The following is a 23807-nucleotide window of genomic DNA, read 5'->3' on the forward strand; positions in this document are numbered from 1 at the left end:
TGTACAATAGTACAAAAGGCTGCAAATGAGTACTTACTTGTTTGAGAGCAAGATCCAGTGAACCTGGAGGAATTTATTCAAAGCAAGCATGTATAGGATCAAGGTACACAGCATCAATAGCTGACTGGGATGTAATAGAAACAGAAGAGAAACTAAAATTGAAAGAATTTGAAGAGATCCGAGAACATGTTACTGATTGGTTACAATATTTTCAAGTAAATGAGGTTTTTAAAGAAGATAAAAAGAAAGGATTTAGTTATACTTTATCTAGATTTCAAAGAGAAATTGTAGAGGATAATACTAAGTTACTGAAGAAGATGTATAATATATTGTTAGAATGGGAAACCAAAGAAGAAGAAGTCAAATGTGTCATGATTAAATGGGCACAAAATCTAGGATACAACTTACAAATGAAAGCCTGAGAAAAATTACAGAAAGTTGATTTAAAATTTACTGCATGTACAACTCTGAAAGAGAACTACATGAAAATGATGTATCGATTGTATTTAACTCCTGCTAAACTTGGAAAAATGTATAGAACAAGCTCTAATAAGTGCTGGAAGTGTAAAGAGAAAGAAGGAATGTTTTACCATATGTGGTGGAATTGTAAAGTTATAAAAAGTTATTGGGAAATGATTTACAATGAATTGAAGATGTTCAAAATAACTTTAGTTTAAAAAACCAGAAGCATTTTTGTTAGGTATAATAGGACATGAATTACCAAAAAAACCAGAAAAAGTTGTTTATATATGCTACAACGGCGGCTCAGATTCTCCTAGCCCAGAAATGGAAGGACAACCAGACTCCAATGAAAGAAGAATGGCAAGTCAAATTTGTGGATTAAGCTTGGCAAAACTTATGAGAAGAATCGGAAACAATGATAACGAAGACTTTAAAAAAGACTGGGAAGCTTTTATGTTGTATTTACAGAAATATCGTAAAGAAATGGACTCACTAGCAGGGTTTGATTAAACACTTACAAGTAAGAAAATAAGATCAAACGTTAAAAAAGGATAAGATGGAATGAAATCAATTGTAGGATATAATCATGAAAGAAAATTCAGTAAAAAAACAATAAGAAGTTAAGAGGATTAAGGTATAAGAATATAAAAATAAGATAACAATTAAGCAGAAATAGTAAATATTTAAAGAACCAGAAAGGGAAGTTGGAGGAAGTCACGGGGAGGGGAGATTTCTTTTCTTTTTTATGACAAATGTTACATTATGTTGATTGATTGAATATAAAATTGTAAAACTCAATAAAATTGCTTTTTAAAAAATAGTTGACTGGGATGTTATTTTAATGGCTACCTGTCACTACTTCCTCCTGTTGCACCAGAGGAGTCCTTATAGAGGGGCTTACATGTTAATCTGTAGCAGCAAAACAAATACATATTCTTACGACACCTTAAAGATTAACATATTTATTACGGCAAAAGCTTTTGATGAAGCACCTGATGAAATGGACTATAGCCCATTAAGGTTTATGCTACAATAAATGTGTTAGTTTTTAAGATGCTGCAATAATTTTAAAGTATAAATCAGTATGTAGGTGTAGGTCCTAAGTGATTTTGGCAGTCCTGCCTATACACCTAGTTAAAAATTTGTGTCAGTGGACCATCTATGAGTCTGTTCTAAAGGTAGGCAGAGGACACTGCATGAAATTTCAGGGCTGGTTAATAAGCACTTACGCTTTGCATTGACTAAAATGAGGGTTGATGCAATCATGTACATAATTACATAATAAAACAGAAAGTAATTTCAATCACTTGCACATATTATTTGCATAGTGGAAAACAACGGCAAAATACAATAAGACCTGCAACAAGAGCAAACTAAGCATTTGCAACAGTCTTTACAAAGTGTAGACATCCAGTTTGAAAGAATAGTAGATTACGAATGCCACTCCAATGTCATGACAAATTGGAACCTCAAGACTTTGTTTTGAGGGGTGGGGAGATGGATTCCAAGGCAGACAAATTTGGATGCATAGAAGATCAGATAAACCTATAAGGGTAGAGTGAATTCAGAGGGATGTCGTTTGTGATGCATCCTATTACCCAGAAGATCAGATAAGCCATGTACAGATCCAATGCGTAGACATCACAGTGGAACTATTCATCCTTTGGAGCTACTGAATGGCAATTAGAACACAATTCATTTTTATTTATTTTTTACTGCATTTACTTTATTGCAATTATCTCTGCAGTTCCTCAATCGATCATGAAATCAATGCTCTGCTAATCAAGGGCTGAAGTTTGATGTGAGATATGTAACAATACATTTGACAGCACAAATGCAATTAAATTCATACCATATACTTCTTATGCGATGCTACCTTGCATCCTGAATTCCCTTTCCTTAATTGCAGGTGGTTGCTTATATTAACAAACAAATACCATCCTTCTCATTTTCTGTCTGTGCATGTACAAACATAGACACGCTATAAAGAAATATAAAAATAAGCAAATAAAACCAAGAGCAGATAGAAACTAAATTATAAACAGCATTAGCAGAAAAACAAATTGCCTGAGCAGCCAAACAAGGTCTCTGCTTGCTGACAGGTCAACAGAGAGGTAGCTAAACAGGCCTCGCTTCTGAAGACTAGGCATAGGCATGGAGGTGTCCTTTCTCATTTCCAATGCCAAACATACCGCAGATGTTGGTAGAATGTAGAGAAGGGCCTCTTCTCAAAATATTTAAACCTGGAAAGCTTCATATAGGAGAAGGTGGTCCTTCAGACAACCTGGCTCCATGCCAATCAGGGCTTTAAAGGGCACAACTAGCCTTTTGAATTATGCCCAGAAATATACTGGCAGCCAGTAAAGTTGTTCTATCACTAGGGTCAGGTGCTGCCAATAACTGACCCTGGTTAACAGCCATATAGCGGCATTATGGACTAGCTGAAGTTTCTGAACTAGTTTCTAAAGTTTGTGCAAATTAGTGTCTTATTACATATGGTTTAACAAAGTATGATTCAGGGTGTTATTCCACCCTCACAGTATAAAGTTTCCAACAGCATTCAGGGATTGTCAGGGAAGATCAGTTTGTTTTTTACACCTCAGACAAAACTAATAATTTGGAGTTTAACTTATGATTTGCAAAAAATAAAATAAAATAAAATATGGGTTGGCATTATATATGAACCAACCCTATGAATGGCACTGAAAACACATTCGTTACTGGAGCCAACTTTTAGGAATTGCGCACAATAGTCAGATGCATATTTTGCTTACAAAGTATAGCAAAAAAAAAAAAAAAAAAAAGACAGAACTGGACAAACACCATCAACATATGACTGTCCAAACACACTCTATAGTGTGGGTATAATCAAATGATCTGATGTTGACCATAATAAACTAGATCAGCTGCTAAGAAGGCTATTGGCCACTTAGTACCACCCCATCCACCTTGTTTGGCTAAGATAGTGTATATACCAAAATCAATGGGGAAGACGTTTGCAAGAGATCTTTCAAAGCATCTAATCTATGTTCTTTTTCCTAACAAGAGTACAGTAATATAGTAACAGTTCTCTTCTAGCTGGAAATCAAAGGCGTTATGAAAATACCCAGAAAGCCTTTAAAAAGATATCAGGTGCCCAAGTATCTAGTCACTGAAAGGAGGCCACTGGTTGGAAGCTGAAATGAAAGAGTTTCTTATCCGATGCAATACACAAATGTTTTAAAGTATATTATCAGAATATTTTAAAATGTATTATCAGTATATTTCAAAGTATATTATTAGGGGAGAAATGACAGAAAGGTGGAAATGTCAGAAATCATAGATTTTCTAAACACAGATTATAGATAAGATACAATGCCCTGGCAAATTTGGATGATTTGTGAAGGCAAAATCAAGCTGCAAAAATTGTACACAGGAACCTAGCAGAAAAGTATGAACAATTTGCCACTGAGCCTGCCCAAATTATAAATATACTCCAGTCCAGTTCAGCTATTGAAATCTAGTGATAATCAAAGGGGAAAACAAAAAGGACGGAAATACACCCAAGCAATGAAGCAGTTTTATATACTTGACTTGGTTTGATCTAATAAGTCTTAGAAGTCTTAGCAGTTAAGAGGTAACACATTTTGTCCGGTTATAGATAATTTCTCTCAACAAGCCCACTGAGGATGCCAACTTATTTATCATTAAGAGCAACAAGCAACACCCTTCTTCCATAGGTTCACTAGCACATGTCTACAGGAATTTTTGTGCTTCTCCCTTCGGTGAAACAGGATAGCCTTTAAGGAGCAGACAGTTATATCATACAGATAATTTTTCAGAAAGCCCTTGTATTTCAAAATTAGTACCACAAACTGTGTACTAATGGTTCACTCAATATCGAATTAGATATCAGCTGCTTTCAACCAATTCCCTGTTTCCTGGCTGTATCATTATGATCAATAACTGACAGTTCATATTGGCCCAACCCACAGTTTGGCATCATTATTTCACCCAGGGCTGGCCCAAAATGTTTGGCTGCCTAAGGTGGACCAGCAAATGGCACCTTACATCCTAATATAGAGAGCTAGCACCCAAGGCCAACCAAGGTATTTTAGCAACTGAAGCAAAAAATTCTACAAGCACATTATAGTCAACCTTCCAACACCTTTAGAGAGGCCCTACAGAAGACCCCCCTCCTTCAGTCCCCAAAGTATACGTGCAAATCAACAGTAGTGGCTTTTTTATTTATTTTTAATATTCAGTTAGCAAATCATAAATCAAACAGCTCCCCCTATCTGTGTGTCTTTGCTCTGGGGCATATTCCCTTTTACCTTTTATCAAGCATTTCCCCCCGCTTTTTGTTGTAGTTTAACAACTGCTGGTATTTCTTCAGAGAGGCTCACAAATGCCTAAGAGGTTGTTGCATCCCAATTTGTGTTATGGAAATAAAGCACAATTAATTTATTTTAATACTATAGCCTACCCTTCATCACAATGGATTGCAGGGTGGGATACAATAAAACTGTATTTAAAATAGCAAATCTGTAATCATTAGAGAGCAGTTAAAATCAATAAATACTATCAATGGTAAAATCACAATAATGGAATCTCCTGCAATCTCAACTGAACAACTTAATGAATCTCAAATGCTTGAGTAAAGAACCATGCTTCAAGTTGACATCAAAGTTAAAACTGAGGCAGAAGCTGCCATTCCTAAGAGTGGATGTGATGCTACCGTTGAATAGGCTCTCTCTGGTATTGCCACATGGTATTCAACTCCTGGCAACAGGACACTGAGAAGGGCCTCTCCAGAAGAACTTAGTATCCAGGCAAGGCAATATAGGGAGAGACATTCTTTCAAGTACTTAGGCTGCAAGTAATTTAGGGCTTCATAAATCACCACTAACACTTTGATTTCAGCCAGGAAGTCCATTGGCAGCCTTCAGGAACAGCTGGCTGACCCACTTAACAACCTGGCAACTGCATTCCATACTAGCTGAAACTTCCATCTTCAAGAGTAACACCACACCAAGTATTACAATAATCCAAGCAGGTGGTTGTCAGAGCATGGATTTCTGTGTCAAGGCTATCTCTGTCAAGGAATAGCCATTGCTGGTGAGCCAACAGAAACTGGCCAGATGGATGAAAGCTAGTAATTTACTAGCAGCTGAGAAGTGTCAGTTGAGTACCTTAGGGATGGTATATAATCTTGGTCACACACAAAAAACCTGAATGGGAACCAAAAGACAAGTCTTTCAATTTCTCCAGTGGCGGTAAGACAATCTTACTCGGCTACGAATGATCGCCAAAGAAAGAAAGAATATTCTTTCAGAGTTGTCCATACAAATTCATTCTAAGATCCTAACTACATGTTACATTTTTTAAAAAATGTAAAATATTTTTTGTGATACAAATCAAACAAAGGTACAGGCATACCTCAAAGATATTGTAGGTTTGGTTCCAGAGCACCACAATAAAGCAAATATCACAATAAAGCAAGACACACTTTTTTTGTTTGTTTCCCAGTGCATATTGAAGTTATGTTTACAGTATATTGTCATCTATTAAGCCAGGCCTCCCTAACTGCAGGGGCAAGAGGGGGGAAACCCAGCTCCAGCCCTAGACAGCTCTACTCCCAAGGCCAGAAGAGGGGCAGTGGCTGGGGGGTTGGCTTCCTTCCCCTGGAAGCAGCCAGGCTGCCTGCAGATGCACCCATATCCTCATAAAGAGCAATATCTGTGAAACACAATAAAAGGAGGTGTGCCTGTATTTTAACCCTATTAATGGATGTTATCTCTAAGGGGGTAATTCTGAGCAAAGAAACAGAATGGGGAAGGCATGCTTCCCCCCATCTATCACTTCTCCACTCCAAGTTGCTTTCCCTGCCAAATGTTCCCCTCTGAATGGAGTCCCAAAAGCATTTGCCATTGCAAACGTACATTTGGAATTCTGCAAGAGAGAAAGCAACAGTGGGGAACAGAAAAAGCGACTGGAGGGGGAAAGAGTTAAGCACCTTCTTCTCCACTCCCCATATCTTGCCTTATTTTAATCCTTTCTTAAAATACACCCCAAATATAACAAACCATGTCTTAGAATGACACTAAATTATGAATTAATATAGACTTAAGCTTGTCAGTGGATGTGTGTTCATTCACAATAAGTCATTCATTCCGCGAACAGCAGTTCTCCCTTGGCTATGACAGCTACAAAGGACATTAAAGGTGGACATTAAAACAGAGTGGTAATATCTGAAGTAAAGCTTTGAAGTCTACAAAGCTTTGAGCAGCATTTGCCTTGAAATCAACAGAACAAAAATGCACAGAAATGGATAAAAAAATTCTTAGGTGCCTTATTAGGTGGTTGCAGTTAATGACAGAAGAATGAGCTCAGCCATCTATCAGCTATGAAAAATAATGAATCGAGAGATGAATTAATAAATTTAATAATTAAGCCCGGCATATAATTTCCCATTTCAGCAAAACAAAAAAGTCCCACATTATCTAAGTGACACCATAAACAAGTATTGCAAATTTCATTTTAAAACAGAGTTGTACGAAGTAAATGCAAAATTGTCTAAAATTAATCATAATAACCGCCAAAAGACACGCTTTGTGTGCCATCAGGAATCTCATTCTCTAAGAAAATTTCAATGGAAAAATTCACTTTTTATGTTGCTAGTGACTCCACATGATAACACATCAGAAAAATTAAAGAAAGCAAACTCTCTTTACATCTCACCTGCCCAGATATATTTGAGACCAGCTCCTTTCCATTCTGCAGTTCCCCATTCTCTGAAAAGATAGGTATGTTGGGGGTAAAAACCATGAGGTCATTCTTGGCACCAGCCTCCCCAGCTGGAGCTGCCAGGATGTGGCTGTGGCGATTTGAATAGGACCAGCTGCCCACTTCGCTGGCACAAACCAATGTGGCTGTGCCAGGGCCGTACATCACGGGCTCCTTGGGTTGACACTGGCATCGCAGAGCCATATACACAATGATTGCCAGCAGAAACAATGTGGAAACTGAGCAGATGGCAATGATCAGGTAGACATTGGAATTGTCCGCCAAGGATCCTGAGTTCACTCCCAACATGGGAAGCCGGGTATCAGTGTGAAGAGCCTGAGCACTTGATATCAGTGATACACTGAATGTGACTGTGGTTGACAACACTGGTTTGCCATGATCCTTCACTACTATCAGCAGATTCTGGCTGCTGCCACCTTCTGTCTCATCCAGGGCTTGGGTTGCACTGATCTCACCACTGTATAACCCAACGCGCCAAGGACCACTTTTCGCATCATGCAATTCATAGCGCAGCCATGCATTGTAGCCTGAGTCAGCATCCAAGGCACGGATCTTTCCCACTACATGTCCAGCTTCTAGTGGGACTGCCAGCAAGATGGGTGCCTCCTCTGGCTCAGACACTGCTGGTGCATTATCATTCTCATCCACCACAAAGACCTGAATAGTCACATTACCACACAGGGAGGGCAGCCCAGCATCCTTGGCCCTCACTTGGAACTCCAGCAGCTTCACCTCCTCATAGTCCAAGGGTTGCAAGGCATAGACCTTCCCACTCTCTGAGTGCACCGAGATGTAGCTTGTCAGGGGCCAAAGCTTGTCATCGATCCAGTAGCTAACCAGAGCATTCTCAGCCACATCTAGGTCTGAAGCAGACACAGTGAAGATGTGAGCACCCGGTGGGTTGTTCTCCTTCACAAAGACCATGTAGGAGGGTTGTGCAAATGTAGGTGCATTGTCATTTACATCACTGATGGGCACAACCAGACTGCTGCTGGTTGACAGCAATGGCTCCCCTTGATCTTGTGCCATCACCAACAGTCTATATTCAGCTACTTTCTCCCGATCCAGAGGCTGAGCTATCACCAGTGAGTAATAATTCTTGAAGTTGGACATCAGCTTGAAGGGGAGCCCAGGTGGCCACAAGGAGCAGCTTACTTGCCCATTGGCACCAACATCTCTGTCAGAAATGCTGAGCAAGGCCACCACTGTCCCTAGTGGGGAGTCCTCTGGCACTGGCACTGACAGTGATGAGACTGATATCTCAGGAGCATTGTCATTCACATCCAAGACCTCAATCAGGACTTTGCAATGTCCTTTCATTGGTGGGGTCCCTTTGTCTGTTGCCTCTACCCCAATTTCACCTAACTTAATGCTTTCAAAATCCAGTTCTCCATTTAATGTGATTTGTCCATTGCTTGAATCTAAACTAATCAGTGCACCTAAATTCTGTGGGTTAACACTTCGAATTGAATATATAATGTCTTTGTTAATTCCTTCATCAATATCTGTTGCATTGAGACAGATTATTAACGTTCCTATTTTTGCATTTTCAAAAACTTTAACTTGATACACAGACTGATTAAAAACTGGTGCATTATCATTCGTATCCAGCACACTGATTAGCAACTGAGCTGTTCCAGTTTGCTCTGGTTTTCCTCCATCAGTGGCCGTAAGCAATAAATTGTATACGTGAGTTAATTCTCGATCAAGAGGTTTCTTTAACACAAGAACTAAAGACTCACCATGCTTCTCATTGTTTTGAACATCCAAGGTGAAATACTCATTGGGACTGAGTTTGTAGCTGAGATGAGAGTTTGAACCAATATCGTCATCAGAAGCTCCCTCTAGTGGGAAGGATGAACCTGGAAGTCTAGATTCAGGAACATTCAGGTTTTGCCCAGCAGCTGGGAATATAGGAGCATTGTCATTGATATCCTTGATCTCTACTTCCACATGAAAGACTCTCAAGGGTTTATCCAGGATCACCTCCAGGTGAATCATGCATACAAGGATCTTGGCGCACATCTCCTCTCGATCTATCCGGGAATTAACAAATAAAATTCCATTTTGGACATTTACCTCTAAGTAGTCCTCATGGCCTTGGGATATCATCCGGAACATGCGAGGCATAAGCTCCTCCACCTGCAGCCCCAGATCCTGGGCAATGCGGCCCACGAAGGTGCCATGCTGGGATTCTTCCAGGACAGAGTAATGGAGCTGGCCACTTCCCATCAACCAGACTCTGTGGATCAGAATCAGCTGCAGCAGCCAGCTCTTCACCAGGGGGCATTGGTTCAAAGGCATTGTAACGGTAGGTTTTATCCCTGCTTTGGAAAAAAATTAATCCACTGTCCAGCGTCAGCATAAAATGGTGGGAAACAGGCAATTGTTATGCTGCAGTCTCCATGCCATCACCCTGAGCTTCTTGCAGTCTCTTGTTCTTTCCGAATTGCTGGGAGGGGCTTTGATCTCTGCCTGAAAAGAGTATTTTGATTTTCAGTGGGTAGCGACATCTTGTGACAATTGGTATAAATGCCTCACAGGTATTTTATTTTAAATTTTCCTCAATTCTTAGATTAATTTCATAATTACCTTCTGAAATATGTGTGTAGTTCGTTGCTATTATTTTCTGATGTTTTTCCTTGCAAAGTTAATGTGTGTGTTTTTTGGTATATAGTTGTAATACTTTTGAATAATCGTAGTGGAATCAAACAATTAGGTAGGGTACATGTTGATTTCAATTATCCAAAATAGAGCTCAGTCAGAGTATTGTGACTTCCACGGGTTACGTTTTCAACTACTTACACTAGAAGACTTTTATGCTGCTATCACAAGGCATACCAAACTGTTGAGAAGTTTACACTCTAGAGGTCTGAGATACTGAGTCAACTGCATTCCTTCACAAGAGATCAAATAGGCATTATTTCTGGGACCACCATAACCAGTGGCCTTCGCTCTTTGCCCAATCACTCTACACAACAAAGGCACAGTGTGTGACAGGCAGAGAGCTGACACATGAAAAAATTAGCCAGAGAACATTGGAAAAACCCTACTGGGTCCAACTCAAAATTATTTTAGAACCTCAAACTAGGGACACAGCCCATAATTTGCAACCCAGCCTATTCCATCTTGCCAGGTAAGGTCATTGAGAGCCAAAACACTAATACCGAAATTTCTAGACAAAGGCTACGTACACAACATACATTTAAAGCATGTGACTTCCCCCAAAGAATTCAAAAAACTGTAGTTTCCACCCCCAAGCTACAATTCCCAGTGCCCTTAACTTTCTAACCACTACACCACATTGACTGACTGGAAAATTAGTGTTCCTTCCCTTTAAAAAAATAATCATAAAAAAGAAATACAAATCCCACTATCCTAGATTCAATAGGACAATAGTTTTTAAGGATATTATTGAGCCGTTCTTTGCATCCTCCTGCACTTATGCACTAAAAAAAAAAAGAATACAACAGTACTGGGGAAGTAACTAGTTAATAATTGTAGCAGGGCAAGAAGAACTACCCCTACCTGATGTTTGCGTTATTGATAAGATGGCTGACAGTTGATGGAGGCTCTAGGCCTCGGTCATGTGTTGAATTAAAATAAACAATAAAATAATTGCCTGTTTTTTAATATAAAAATATTAAAAATGGTAATATATACCATGTTTCATTTGAAACTAGCCATATCTGCTTTTACTCCCAAGCCACTACTGCAGCACCTACAGGTGACTGCCTTGCTGCTGACCTCTCTTATTTTTTTATTTATTACTATTTTAAAATATTTATATGCCACTTGTCCCAGAAAAGTTTATACTCACCAACATTTCTCCAATGAAAATAAGGGCACCCTAAGGAAAAGCAGGACATTCCAGGATCAATTCCGGGATCAAATCAGAAACCAGGATGACTGCTGTAAATCCCGGACTGTCCCTGCAACAAAGGGACACTTGGAGGGTCTGAAATTGTTGCCTACAGATCAATAAAGAGCTCAGGGATTTCCTTTTTCTTTTGTTACAGCACAGCAGTGGGGGATTTTTTAAAAAGTTATGTTGGCGGGGAGGAAATCCCATGTTGCTTGGTTTTAGCAAAGAAATCTCCAGAGTTCTTCAGAACATTGAGGGCCCTGTTGGAGACAGCCTCACATTATAAGGCCTATCAGAGAACACAAACAAGCATTGGAAAAGCATGTGTAAAGCTGCAAGGTTTTAAAAGAACGCATGCAAGAATTCACAGCAGTCAGTCACCTCTTAATTATTTTAAGGTAAGAAAGAGCAAGAGGCAAACACCTGCGCGCGCACACACGTCTATGGGATTATGGAGGAAACTGAATCCCTTTTACTTCTACACCAAACAGCCCCTGGAACTATTCTGCAATTTGGCGGGCTTGATCCATTGGGGGGGGGTGCTCCTGCGCCTGTAAATTTCATCCACCTTGGCCAAAAAAAGGAAAGTTGTAGCCATTTTTAGATTTTCTGTTATAGTGAAGGTGGAACAGAGAGGCTTGTTTTATACAGAGCGGCTCCAACCCAAATTACAGATTGAATCAGAGAGAACAGAGCACGACTCAAAAACAGACCAGAATTTTCAAAAATGCCAATATACATACTTGGTGTATCATGGAGGCCATGCACACCCCTCTTATCTGCCACCTCAGAGGCTCAGACATCCAGCCCAGATCTCACTGATTTAACTGGTGAGAATGGGCACAGATGTTTTCATTGGAAGATGAATCAATTAAGGGTATAGTCCTATGCACATTTCCTGGGAGCACGCCCCATCCAACATGGTGGAACTTTCTGTTATTGCTATCGAATAAACATGTTTAGGATTACACTGCAAGGAATGTTAATTTAGCCGAGAAGAGTGGTTTTAATGCAAGATAAAATTTTAGCCAAGAGCTATAGACATCCTCTTTTTATTTTATGAGGCTGTTTTAGTTTTGGTGTGATGCTGTAATAGAAAATGAAGAAGAAGAAGAAGAAGAAGAAGAAGAAGAAGAAGAAGAAGAAGAAGAAGAAGAAGAAGAAGAAGAGGAGGAGGAGGAGGAGTTTGGATTTGATATCCCGCCTTTCACTCCCTGTAAGGAGTCTCAAAGCGGCTAGCAATCTCCTTTCCCTTCCTCCCCCACAACAAACAGTCTGTGAGGTGACTGGGGCTGAGAGACTTCAGAGAAGTGTGACTGGCCCAAGGTCACCCAGCAGCTGCAGGTGGAGGAGCAGAGACGCGAACCCGGTTCCCCAGATTACATGACTACCGCTCTTAACCACTACACCACACAACTGTAAATGGATTTGCCTTCTAACACTCTTGTCAGTCACCCTGAGTCCCTGTCAGGGGAAAAGGTGGGATATAACAACAACAACAACAACAACAACAACAACAACAACAACAACAACACCCAGTGGTAGGTGCTTTTTATTAAATTGTAAGTTGTCATATATTTGTAAGTTATTGTAAGTTACTATACTTTCTTCCTGATCTCAATCAGGCATTTATATTGAGCTTTTTCTTTTAAATGTGGTTGTGACTGTATTTTAATTAGGTATATTCCAAAGTGATTCCTTTTTTACTTCACATACACCAAATATAAATTCATGTATACTTTTACATTTACTTTATTATCAGTGGCAAAGAAGTTGGTTAAAGGTGGCTTAAGGAAACTGGAAGATTTTATTCAGCGAGGGTATATTCACAAAAATATATAGACAGGAGTATAAACTAGAGAGAGATTATGGGCCTCTAATAGTGCAGTCCTTTACATGGCTACCCAGAAGTAATCCCTATGTAGTTTGATTGGACTTATTCCCAGGTAAGTGAATTTGGCGTGTAGTCTCTGTTGTTTCCTTAAATGGTCCAGTTCTGCGTGTGTTTGAAAAACTATATTCAAAATTATTTCTGCAATCAAATGAGAAAATCCATTCCTGTTGGTTCTGCTGGATCCCTTTGCAGCTTAGGCACTATTGACCATGGTATCCTTCAGGACTGCCTGGCTGTGATGAGACTGTAAGGCATTGTTTTACAGTAGTTCTGTTTCTTCTTAGAGGGAAGGTTTCAGAACTTGGTGCTGGAGGACTCCTGTTTAAGGCTTTGGCCAATGGCCTATAGTGTGTCTGTCAAAATTCCACATTGTTTCTCACATTTCATGAAACTGCTGGGTCAGGTGTCCAGGAGTTTGGGGGTTCATTATCACCAATATGGTGATGCCATCCAACTCTATTTCTTTTTTCCATTTAAATCCAAGGAAACTGCCTTCGGAATTAGTGTCTGATTTTAGTAATGGACTGAAAGATGGTGCACAAACTGTAGTTCAGCCAGACAAGCTCCTGGCCAATAGAAAGGCAAGCTGGAGAAATGGGGTTCAACCTGCCTTGGATGTGGTTGTACTTTGCTTGAAGACTCAGCTTTGCAGTTTGGTTACACTCTAGGATTCAGTCCTGAATCTGAATGCTCAGATTTTGGAGGTGGACCTGGTTATCTGAAACATTATATTCTTCCATATGAGCTTGCACAAATGTTAAGATCATCAAGAGAGGGCTTTTTTCTGCCTCACCAACATCTGAAGCACATTGTGTAGAAACCCAAATGATGTACCCAGTGGCTACTCCTAGGCTTCCTCTTTCAGTGACACATTCACGATTTCTTGGAGTGTACCCATCATATCTTGATGAGAAAATATTACGTGAGAAAGGGCAAAAATTGTCGAGTCACACTATTTTTGTTGCTGTTGCATGCATGCTTGTGTACATTTTATCACTATACCTTTGTGAGCCACCCCAAAAACTGTGCTAATGGGTGGTCAATATAAATATACACTAAATGACTAAATTAAAACTCCAAGCAACCTTTCAGCATCCTTAGACTATAATAAATGAAACACATCTACACAATATCAGCAAGACCATAGAACAACGGGTAATTTACTAAACTCAACACCACAGCCATATCAGTACAAACATGAGCAATTTTATCCTTGAGGTGCTTAGCAAAAATATTGCCAGAGGTTGCTGAGGCGTCATAAGATCTGTCTGAAAACCCACATGAAGCAGCTCTCTCACCACATAAACAGATGTGCTGGACACAGATGTGCATGGTGATGGGAAAATAATTTCTTTGTTACTATATCTACCACAGAGTAAGGTCCAAAATGAACTCCAGAAAAATGAAGGACCTAAATGGACTTTAGTTAGTGGGATATGGCACAAACTGACCAGGGATTTGACAGAACCGCTTGCCATGTCATGAGGAAAGTCACCAAAAGTGAAATAGAAACCATTCAGAGCCTCCTCTTTCTGAAGGTGGATCATCTAAACTGGTCCATCATTCCTGTGTAGGTTTGAGGAATGGTTAGGATGCATTGATAATGCTTGATACTTGGCCACAACTAATTTGCGACACTGTTCCTTATTTTAATTCAAAAGCCAAATAACCAATATTAAACACAGTCATGCAGCGGTTGTCCAAATACTCTGAACAGAAAGAGAAGCATGTTTCAGGGGTATGCTGGCACATATTCTTGCTTCCAACAACAGCAAAAACACTGGCTGTTTTTACATCCAAAAGATCACCTTCACAGGTATAAGTGGAATGAGGCCAATGGCATTTGCCTATAAAATAAGAATAACACTACCTTTACCCCTGCAACATTCTCATTAAAGTCTACCAAAAATCATAAGTGTGAATCAAAGTAATGCTTTTAATTATTAAAAAATCAAATACCCAACCATGTCACACATGCCAAAACAGAATAGGTTTTTCATAGTAGTTTTTTCATTGATAATAGTATCTATTTTCATAACTCACCTGCTCAGATGAATTTGGAACTGGTTCCTTCACAACTCCCACTTGCCCATTTTCCACACAGGCCGGAATGCTGGGGCTGAAGACCATGAGGTCACTCTTGGCACCAGCCTCCCCACCCATGCCCGCCAGAAGATGGCTGTGACGATTTGAATATGACCAACTGCCAACTTCACTGGCGCAGACTAGTGTGGCTGTCCCAGGACCGTACACCACGGCCTCCTTGGCCTGGCAACGGCATCGCAGTGCCATGTATACTATGATCGCCAGCAGGAACAAACTGGACACTGAGCAGATAGCAATGATCAAGTAAACATTGGCATTTTCCATCAGTGGCTTTGGACTGCCTCCCTTCCTTGAAAGGTGAGCGTCGCCATGGACAGCCTGGGAATTCATCACCATGGACACACTCAAAGTAGCTGTGGATGACAAAGCTGGCTTGCCATGGTCCTTCACTAGAACGAGAAGCCTTTGGCTGTAGCTGCCCTCTGCGTCATCCAGGGAACGTGCGGCGCTGATCTCCCCGCTGTATAATCCCACTCGCCAAGGGCTGCTGATTGCCTCGTGCATCTCATAGCGCAGCCATGCATTGTAGCCTGAGTCAGCATCCATGGCATGGATCTTGCCCACCACCTGTCCAGCAGTCACAGGAACAGTCAAAGAGATGGGAATCACTTCTGTCCCATACACTACAGGTGTGTTATCATTCTCATCCACCACAAAGACTTGCACCGTCACATTACCACACAGGGAGGGCAGCCCAGCATCCTTGGCCCTCACTTGGAACTCCAGCAGCTTCACCTCCTCATAGTCCAAGGGCTGAAGAGCATAGAGCTTCCCACTCTCTGAATGCACCGAGATGTAGCTCGACAGAGGCCAGAGCTTCTCGTCCAGCCAGTAGCTGATCAGGCTGTTCTCAGCCACATCTGGGTCTGAGGCAGACACTGTAAAGATGTGAGCACCTGGTGGGTTGTTCTCCTTCACAAAGACCGTGTAGGAGGGCTGAGCAAAAGCAGGTGCATTGTCATTCACATCACTGATGGGCACCACCAAGGTGCTGCTGGCTGACAGTGATGGAGTCCCTTGATCCTGGGCAGTCACTACCAGCCTATACTCAGCCTCTTGTTCCCTATCCAGGGGCTGAGCTAGCAACAGTGAATGGTAATTCTTGAAGGTGGAAAGTAGCTTGAAGGGGGTTCCATGTGGCCATAAGGAAGTGCTCACTTGTCCATTGGCATCAATATCCCTGTCTGATATGCTTATCAGGGCCACCACCATTCCCAGAGGGGAGTCCTCTGGAACGGGTACCAGCAGAGACATCACTGAAATTTCAGGTGCGTTATCATTTACATCTAGAACCTCAATCAAAACTTTGCAGTGCCCTGATAATGGCGGATTCCCCATGTCTTTAGCCTCAACTTGTATTTCATAAAAATTCTTGTCTTCAAAATCCAGATTTCCTTTCACGTGAATCTCACCAGTCTTTTGATCAAGTACGAACTTTTCTTTTCCATTTGCAGGAGAAAAAGTGCTTGATGTATATGTGATCTCCTTATTTGTTCCCTCATCTAAATCGGTAGCATTTAGCTTAATTACTAATAGCCCATTCTCTGAGTTTTCTAATAAATGGACTTTATAAACTGACTGGTTAAATGCAGGAGGATTGTCATTTGCGTCTAGCACTTTGATTATCAGCTGGACGGTGCCAGTGAGCTGGGGCTGGCCTCCATCAACTGCTGTGAGTAAAAGATGGTGAGCTGCACATTCTTCTCTATCAAGAGGTTTGTTTAAAACAAGAAATAAAGATGCACCACGTTCATGATTTTCTATTGTCTCTAGACTGAAATGTGGATTTGTGCTAAGTCTGTAGCTAAGGAGCGAGTTTGCACTGATGTCTGCATCAGAGGCTCCCTCTAGAGGAAAACGTGAATCACGAAAGCTAGACTCTGCAATAGTAAATTGCTTTTCTGTTACAGGGAAAATGGGGCCATTGTCATTTATGTCGGTGATCTCCACTTCCACGTGGAAAACCTTCAGAGGTTTATCTACAAGGGCCTCCAGGTGAATAACACACACAGCGCTCCTGTCACACAACTCCTCCCTGTCTATCCGGGAATTCACAAATAAAATCCCATTCTGTACATTTACCTCAAAATAGTCCTCCTGTCCTTTGGACACCATTCGGAACAGCCGAGGCACCAGCTCTCCCACCTCCAGCCCCAGGTCCTGGGCGATGCGGCCCACAAAGGTGCCATGCTGGGATTCCTCTGGCACAGAATAATGGAGCTGGCCGCTCCCCATCTCCCAGGCTGTGTGGAGAAGAACCAGCTGCAGTAGACATCTCTTTCCAGAATTTGTCTTCCATGCAAGCATGACAAATTCAGATGCAAATCCCAGCAATGTCTTGCCTTTTTTGAGGAAGTGATGAGCAGAGTCCAAGACGTTCCTCCAAACCAATGGCTAAGAGATCAGTTGACTCTGGTATTGCAGCTAATGTTTGATGTCCCTGCTGTGTGTTTGACAGACAGGATATTCAGCACATTTGAGGGAGGAGCTCTGAATTTTCAGGCTTCCTAAAAAGCTCCTTAAACAACAGTGACACCTTGTGACTGAGTTTTGAACTGGAGAATCAGACTATTTATTACCTTTTACGTTTTCAAGCAAATGTTTTTAATAATCCTGTGCCAATACATACTATTTGATACAGTTTTACTTCCACGTAAATTCCTTAGCCTCCATTTGTCTTTCTATTCAAGTTTCATTTATTTATTATATTCCATTAACTCGGGTCCTTTTTGGAATCTTTTCCCCCTTTATGTCAGTTATGCACCATCACTGTTTTCATTCTTCAGCTGCACACTCTTAGGTGCATCCATCTTCACATTCTTCCATCTTCACATTCACATGGCATTCCCTGGTGAAACTGCTGTGAACTGTCATGTCCTTTTTATTTTCCTTTACTGGTAGATTTTTTTGGGGGGGGGTGTTGAAATATTATCAGCTTCCCTTTTTCCAGCTCCATTGTTAGGGGTGTCTCTCACATGAACAAGGTCTGCCCCTACACAAACACACTGGGCATATGAAACTGCTTTATACTGAATCAGACCATTGGCCATCCAGTCTATCATGACCTGCTCTGATTGGCAGCACGTCTTCAGGGTCTGCAGAATAATTCATTCTCATCCACTTCTGTCTGGAATTGAGTGGGATTTTGTGCACATGTCCATATAAAGCATGAGCCTTCCAAGGATATTTGCTAGCTTCTACATTTCTTCCTTCCTTTGCTTTGCATGCAATTTGTTGTTCATTTTGTTGTCAACAAGTGAAAATGGGTTGTGAATAAAAGCTGGTTCTTGGATGAGTGGCTGCTTCTTTCCTTCCCTGTGGTGTCCTTGCCTCTTTCTGTGTTCACCATTGCTTAGAAGGGCGTCAAATGTTTTTATTGAAATTCAAAGGATTTTCTGGGACCAAGAAATAGTGTTGCAATGAATTTCAGATTATGTAACACCAATGGGTATAACTGGGATGTGGAACAATAGATGGCTCGTGGTAAAGAGCTGCAACATGGGATTATTAAAAAAAAATACCAGTAAATCAAGATGGAATAGAATACCACCTCCTTTTTAGCCAAGAGGAAGACATGCCCAGTGTCAGACTGCTAGATTAGATCTCCTAATAGTTAATTCCTGAGAAGTTTTGAACATGGCAATTCTGATCCATTAGAGACTTCTGTTGCAAGTACTTTCGATATCTCAGTCCATGAATACAAGTTTCACATGAACATCCATTTTATATTCTCTGATCAGGATAATGGCAACAACATCTGGAATGTGTGGGACTAGAGAAAAACTTTTGATAATCTTTAGCAGGAAACGAGAGGGCAGTCCTTTTCTGTTAGCCCTTAGGGCTGCTTGTTTAGCGCAAAGACAAAGGTTCAGGCTGCTTAGGCTGGAATGGTTCCAGACATACTATACCTTTCCATAATCTGAAAATGAGGTGGGGGAAGCTTCTAGATAAGAACAGATCAGACCAAAGGCCCACCTAGTTCAGCATCCAGTTCTCATGGTGACCAACCAGATACCAAAGGGAAACCTATAATCAGGATATGAACAGTGGTCTTCTACTTGTGTTTCCCAGGAAATGGCATTCAAATGGTCTTTGATACCAGGCAGCACATAGTCCTGATGAGTATTAGCCCCTGATAGCCCCATCCTCCATGAATTTGCTGAATCGGCTCTTCAAGCTGTCCAAGTTGATGCCCATCAGCACATTGTGTGGTGGCGAATCCTGAATTTCCAATTATTCAGCTTCATTAGATGGCTCCAGGCTCTAGTATTATGAGAAAGGGAGAAAAGGGTCTCCTTCTCCACACCAGGCATCATTTTGTACACTTTAGTCATGCCTCTTCAGATAGAGGAATTCATGAGGTTTGGGGGAATTTCTCCTCCACATACTTTGCATGTTTTAAAATACTGCAAATACCCTACACAACACTTCAAAGAATTGTGACCATGGTCTGGCATGCATATTTTAAGATGACACCAAATGCAAAAGAGATGGATTTGCAGGTCATGTCTCATCATAGCCTGTCTCTTATTACCTATGAAATTCTAATTCTGACTATGGCAAGAAAATAAACTCACCTTTAGTCTCACCTCCCAGACCCTTCCCTGCATTCATAAAATGAGTTCAAGGTGTTTAAGAAGAAATTTGCTTGCCCAACCACCACCTCTGTGCTAGGGCCTGGGTTGTCTTTACAGGTGATTTTTTAAAATCCAGCCTAATTTGCAATACACAGGAGATGAAAAAGCATGCACACCCACCCCCCAAAAAATCTTCATTTAAATAAATAAAAAGTAGTCTATGTCATAAATTCCTCATAAATTAATTTCTGTGCCAAATGTTGCTCAAATTTAGGGTTCCATTCCATACATTTTCCCCTAGTTAAAACCACTTGTTCTGGATTAAACTAGGAAAAAATGCTGTACTTTATAGAGTTAAGCCTAAAGAATACAAAAAGAGAGGCTGGTGATCACTTCAATAGGGGCCACATTAAACGAAGCTGCTTCTGAGAGGGAAGTGTTAAGTGGCCATTCACAACTTCAGTTATAATAACACTTAGCATTCACATAGCATATCAAACTAAAACTGTTTCATGAATATAATCATGTTACAATTGATGGATGTAGGACTTCATCTCAAGGCCTCCAACTGGGTTCAAGACTGACATGAGAGTCATTGTAGGCACTGTCTCATATATGATTTATTTTTTAAAAAACACTAAGGTGCTTTGTTCATGTGTCTGCTAGCATATTAACTCGGTGGCTGTACCTTTAACTTTTATCATCCTCTTTAGAAATCACAGAACAAATTCTGATCAATTACAGCTTATCCATTCTTTTCTTTTTATTCCGTTTTATTGACATAGACCCTTCTTGAAAATGTCATTTCTTGTTTCAGCCCCTAAATTTTCCATGGACCATCTTCATCCATAGATATCCCAATTCCCCAATCAATTCTATACCTTTAGTCATATTCAAGCTTCCAATATGGATTTTTCTTTGCATAAGGTTCAACAGAAATACTCGCATTCCTCTCATGTCAGCCATGTGTTGACCAGATGATCTTCGAAAACCCACTGCCACCTAGCCTAGAACACTGCACTCTGAACAAGCCAAGTGGGCCTTTTGGGTTGAACACAATATGCAATATAAACGGTTTTAATGCTTCTTTCAATGTGTTGCTTTTTATTGATGTATTGCAATATATTTTTGTTGTATTGTGATTTTAAATTGCTATAAGCTACTCTGATGGGTGCATGGGCAGTAGAAGGACAATATAGGTTATTTTATAAAGTTAAATGAATCTGTTTTATTTTATCTTCTATGCACTGAAAGTTTCATTTACTTGATTTCTCTTTATGGGCTATCTAGAGAATGACATCTAGTTTTGGGTATTTGGTTGTTGTTGTTTTTAAATGTACAAATATTTGTTTTGAACAGTAGTTTATCCATGAATGAATTCCACAAAAGCAAGCTACTCCATGACTGGGCTTTGGGAGAATGCTAGACTGCACTCTCTGAAGGAAAAGGGTGGGTGGGTGTGAACTGTAAGCCAGGACAGTTAAAGCTTTTAAGAGTTGGGAGATCATGCGTGGAGCAACCAGTTCTCTGTGGGTGCCTTGTAAAGTTAGGAATACAGCAGTAATGGCATGTGCAGGGGGTGGGTTGGCAATGAGCTAGGAGGTTCCCTGACCTCATTGTTATCCTACTCCATTCCCAGGGCCTCTGGGAAGAGCCACTGTCACTCCACCCATCATTTACAAAGGCTGGAATAAACACCCCAAGGCTTCCATGTCTTGCTGGAAAGCCCCTTGCTGAATCAAGGCATGGATTTCCACCTCTCCTTTTATGCATATTAAAAAATAGTGACTCTAATTCTGTGTGCTCCTTCTAGAAGGGAGATGCCACTGAAAACAGTGGAATCTGAGAAGACCTGGAAAGACTTTTACTGTAAATATCAAGAAAGAAAGAAAGAAAGAAAGAAAGAAAGAAAGAAAGAAAGAAAGAAAGAAAGAAAGAAAGAAAAGCACATGGGTAAATCTAGCTGACTGCTCATTATGAGGTAATCTTGCTTCTTCTGCCTTCTGTTATTCTCACCCATAGAGTCCTGGGTTGATTGGCAAGGTATTTGGTCACTTAGCACACTTCTTAATTGATTTTAATTTGTTTAATATTAAATAAGTTTAAGCACATTGGACCATTTCCTCCTCTAACACCAAATGTATCCTTATTTCTATACACAAACACCCACACACCATGTTAACATGTCTGGCTATGAGACAGATAAAAGCACTGCCCCAATATTAACTGAAAAATCAGTTTTAAACATATTCATGTCACATGAGACTAGGTGAGATCACAGCATGCCAATATCTGCTCTGGCTCCAGAGAGCATTCCTAGCAAAATTACATCAGGTGGTTCTCCCACAGAATACATTAAAGCTTGGGAAGACTACATTCTTGACATGTCTGGTGGACCTACCCAAGGATTCAAACCTTCTGGCAGCACATATGTAGCATATTTTTTAAAAGAAGAGAAAGTAGTCATCAAATATTTTTGCTGCTAAATATAGTACATGGCCATAATATTTTCACAAGATAATGGGATTTATTTCCATTTCTTCCCATGGCAGCAAACTGGACAAACCCACACCCTGAAGGAGTCTAATAGCATTCTTTTGATGAACCTGTGGTTACACAGAATATGGGCACTCCTTATTGTGGAGAATTTATTGCATCAGGGTAAAGAAAAGAGCCCTGGTTTGTCCACCCCACCTCCCACCCCCAAAAAAATCCAACATGGAATTATTCTAGCTTATGTAGAAGCAATCTCTGCATGTATAGAATGTCATTTTAAATCTATATTGAACATATTTATTGCATCAAGACTAATCCTAAACTGGCATATAGAAATAGTCATTCAGTTCGCAAGAAACATGGTATTAGAAGAATAAAAATATATTGTGTTTTTTCAAGGATTCTAATAGTTGCACATGACTCACCTCTCCAGAAGCATTTGGGAGCAGTTCCTTCCCATTCCTAATCTCCCCATTATCTGCAAAAACAGGAATGTTGGGGCTGAAGACCATGAGGTCACTCTTGGCTCCAGGCTCCCCGCTCACACCTGCCAGGATGTGGCTGTGGCGATTTGAATATGACCAGCTGCCCACTTCACTGGCGCATACCAGTGTGGCTGTACCAGGACCATACACCATGGCCTCCTTCGCCTGGCAACGGCATCGCAAGGCCACGTAAAAGATTACTGCTAGGAGGAACAAGCTGGACACAGAGCAGATGGCAATGATCAGGTAGACATTGACATTGTCCACCAAAGGCTTTGAGCTTTCACCTGTCCTGGAAAGGGTGTCAGTCTTAACAGCCTGGGCACTTGCCACCAGTGACAAACTCAGTGTGGCTGTGGCCGTGAGTGAAGGTGTGCCATGATCTTTCACCAACACCAGGAGATTCTGGCTGCTTCTGCTCTCCACCTCATCCAGGGCACGTGTGGTACTGATCTCTCCACTGTACAGCCCCACACGCCAAGGGCCAGCGGTCAACTCATGCATCTCATATCTCAACCATGCATTGTACCCTGAGTCAGCATCCAGGGCACGGATCTTGCCCACCATGTGTCCAGACAACACAGGAGCCACTAGAACAATTGGAGTCTCTTCTGATGACCCAGCCACTGTAGGCGCATTGTCATTCTCATCCACCACAAACACCTGAACTGTAGTGTTGCCACACAAGGAGGGCAACCCGGCATCCTTGGCCCTCACTTGGAACTCCAGAAGCTTTATGTCCTCATAGTCCAAGGGTTGCAAAGCATAGACCTTCCCACTCTCCGAGTGCACTGAGATGTAGCTTGTCAGGGGCCAGAGTGTCTCATCGATCCAGTAGCTGACTAGAGCATTCTCAGCCACATCCGGGTCTGAGGCAGACACAGTGAAGATGTGGGCACCCGGTGGATTATTCTCCTTTACAAAGACCGTGTAGGAGGGCTGTGTGAAAGCTGGAGCATTGTCATTTACATCACGGATAGGAACTAAGAGGCTGCTGCTAGCAGACAATGGTGGGACGCCTTGATCTTGAGCTGTCACTACCAAGCTGTACTCAGCCACCCGCTCCCGATCCAAAGGCTCTGCTAGAGTTAAGGAGTAGTAGTTCTTGAATGTCGATGATAATTTGAAAGGCAGCC

The 23807-nt window shown here is 41.0% G+C and overlaps 1 protein-coding gene across 8 annotated transcripts in view; it reads right to left on the reverse strand.

Moving 5' to 3' along the window:
- The window catches only part of LOC114601139 (protocadherin alpha-C2-like), a 188717-nt gene that overhangs the window by 92287 nt on the left and 72623 nt on the right, over positions 1-23807 (reverse strand). The window contains exon 1 of one of the 8 annotated variants that reach the window (XM_028738215.2): positions 7183-9826. The exons of the other annotated variants lie outside the window; for them this stretch is intronic. Within the exon in view, the coding sequence (XP_028594048.2) occupies positions 7183-9552 (2370 nt within the window). The 5' untranslated portion in view covers positions 9553-9826. Of the gene's footprint in view, positions 1-7182; positions 9827-23807 lie in introns of those variants that run through there. 8 annotated transcript variants of the gene reach the window in all.

Source organism: Podarcis muralis, chromosome 8, assembly GCF_964188315.1.
Source record: "Podarcis muralis chromosome 8, rPodMur119.hap1.1, whole genome shotgun sequence".
Taxonomy (NCBI): Eukaryota; Metazoa; Chordata; class Lepidosauria; order Squamata; family Lacertidae; genus Podarcis; species Podarcis muralis.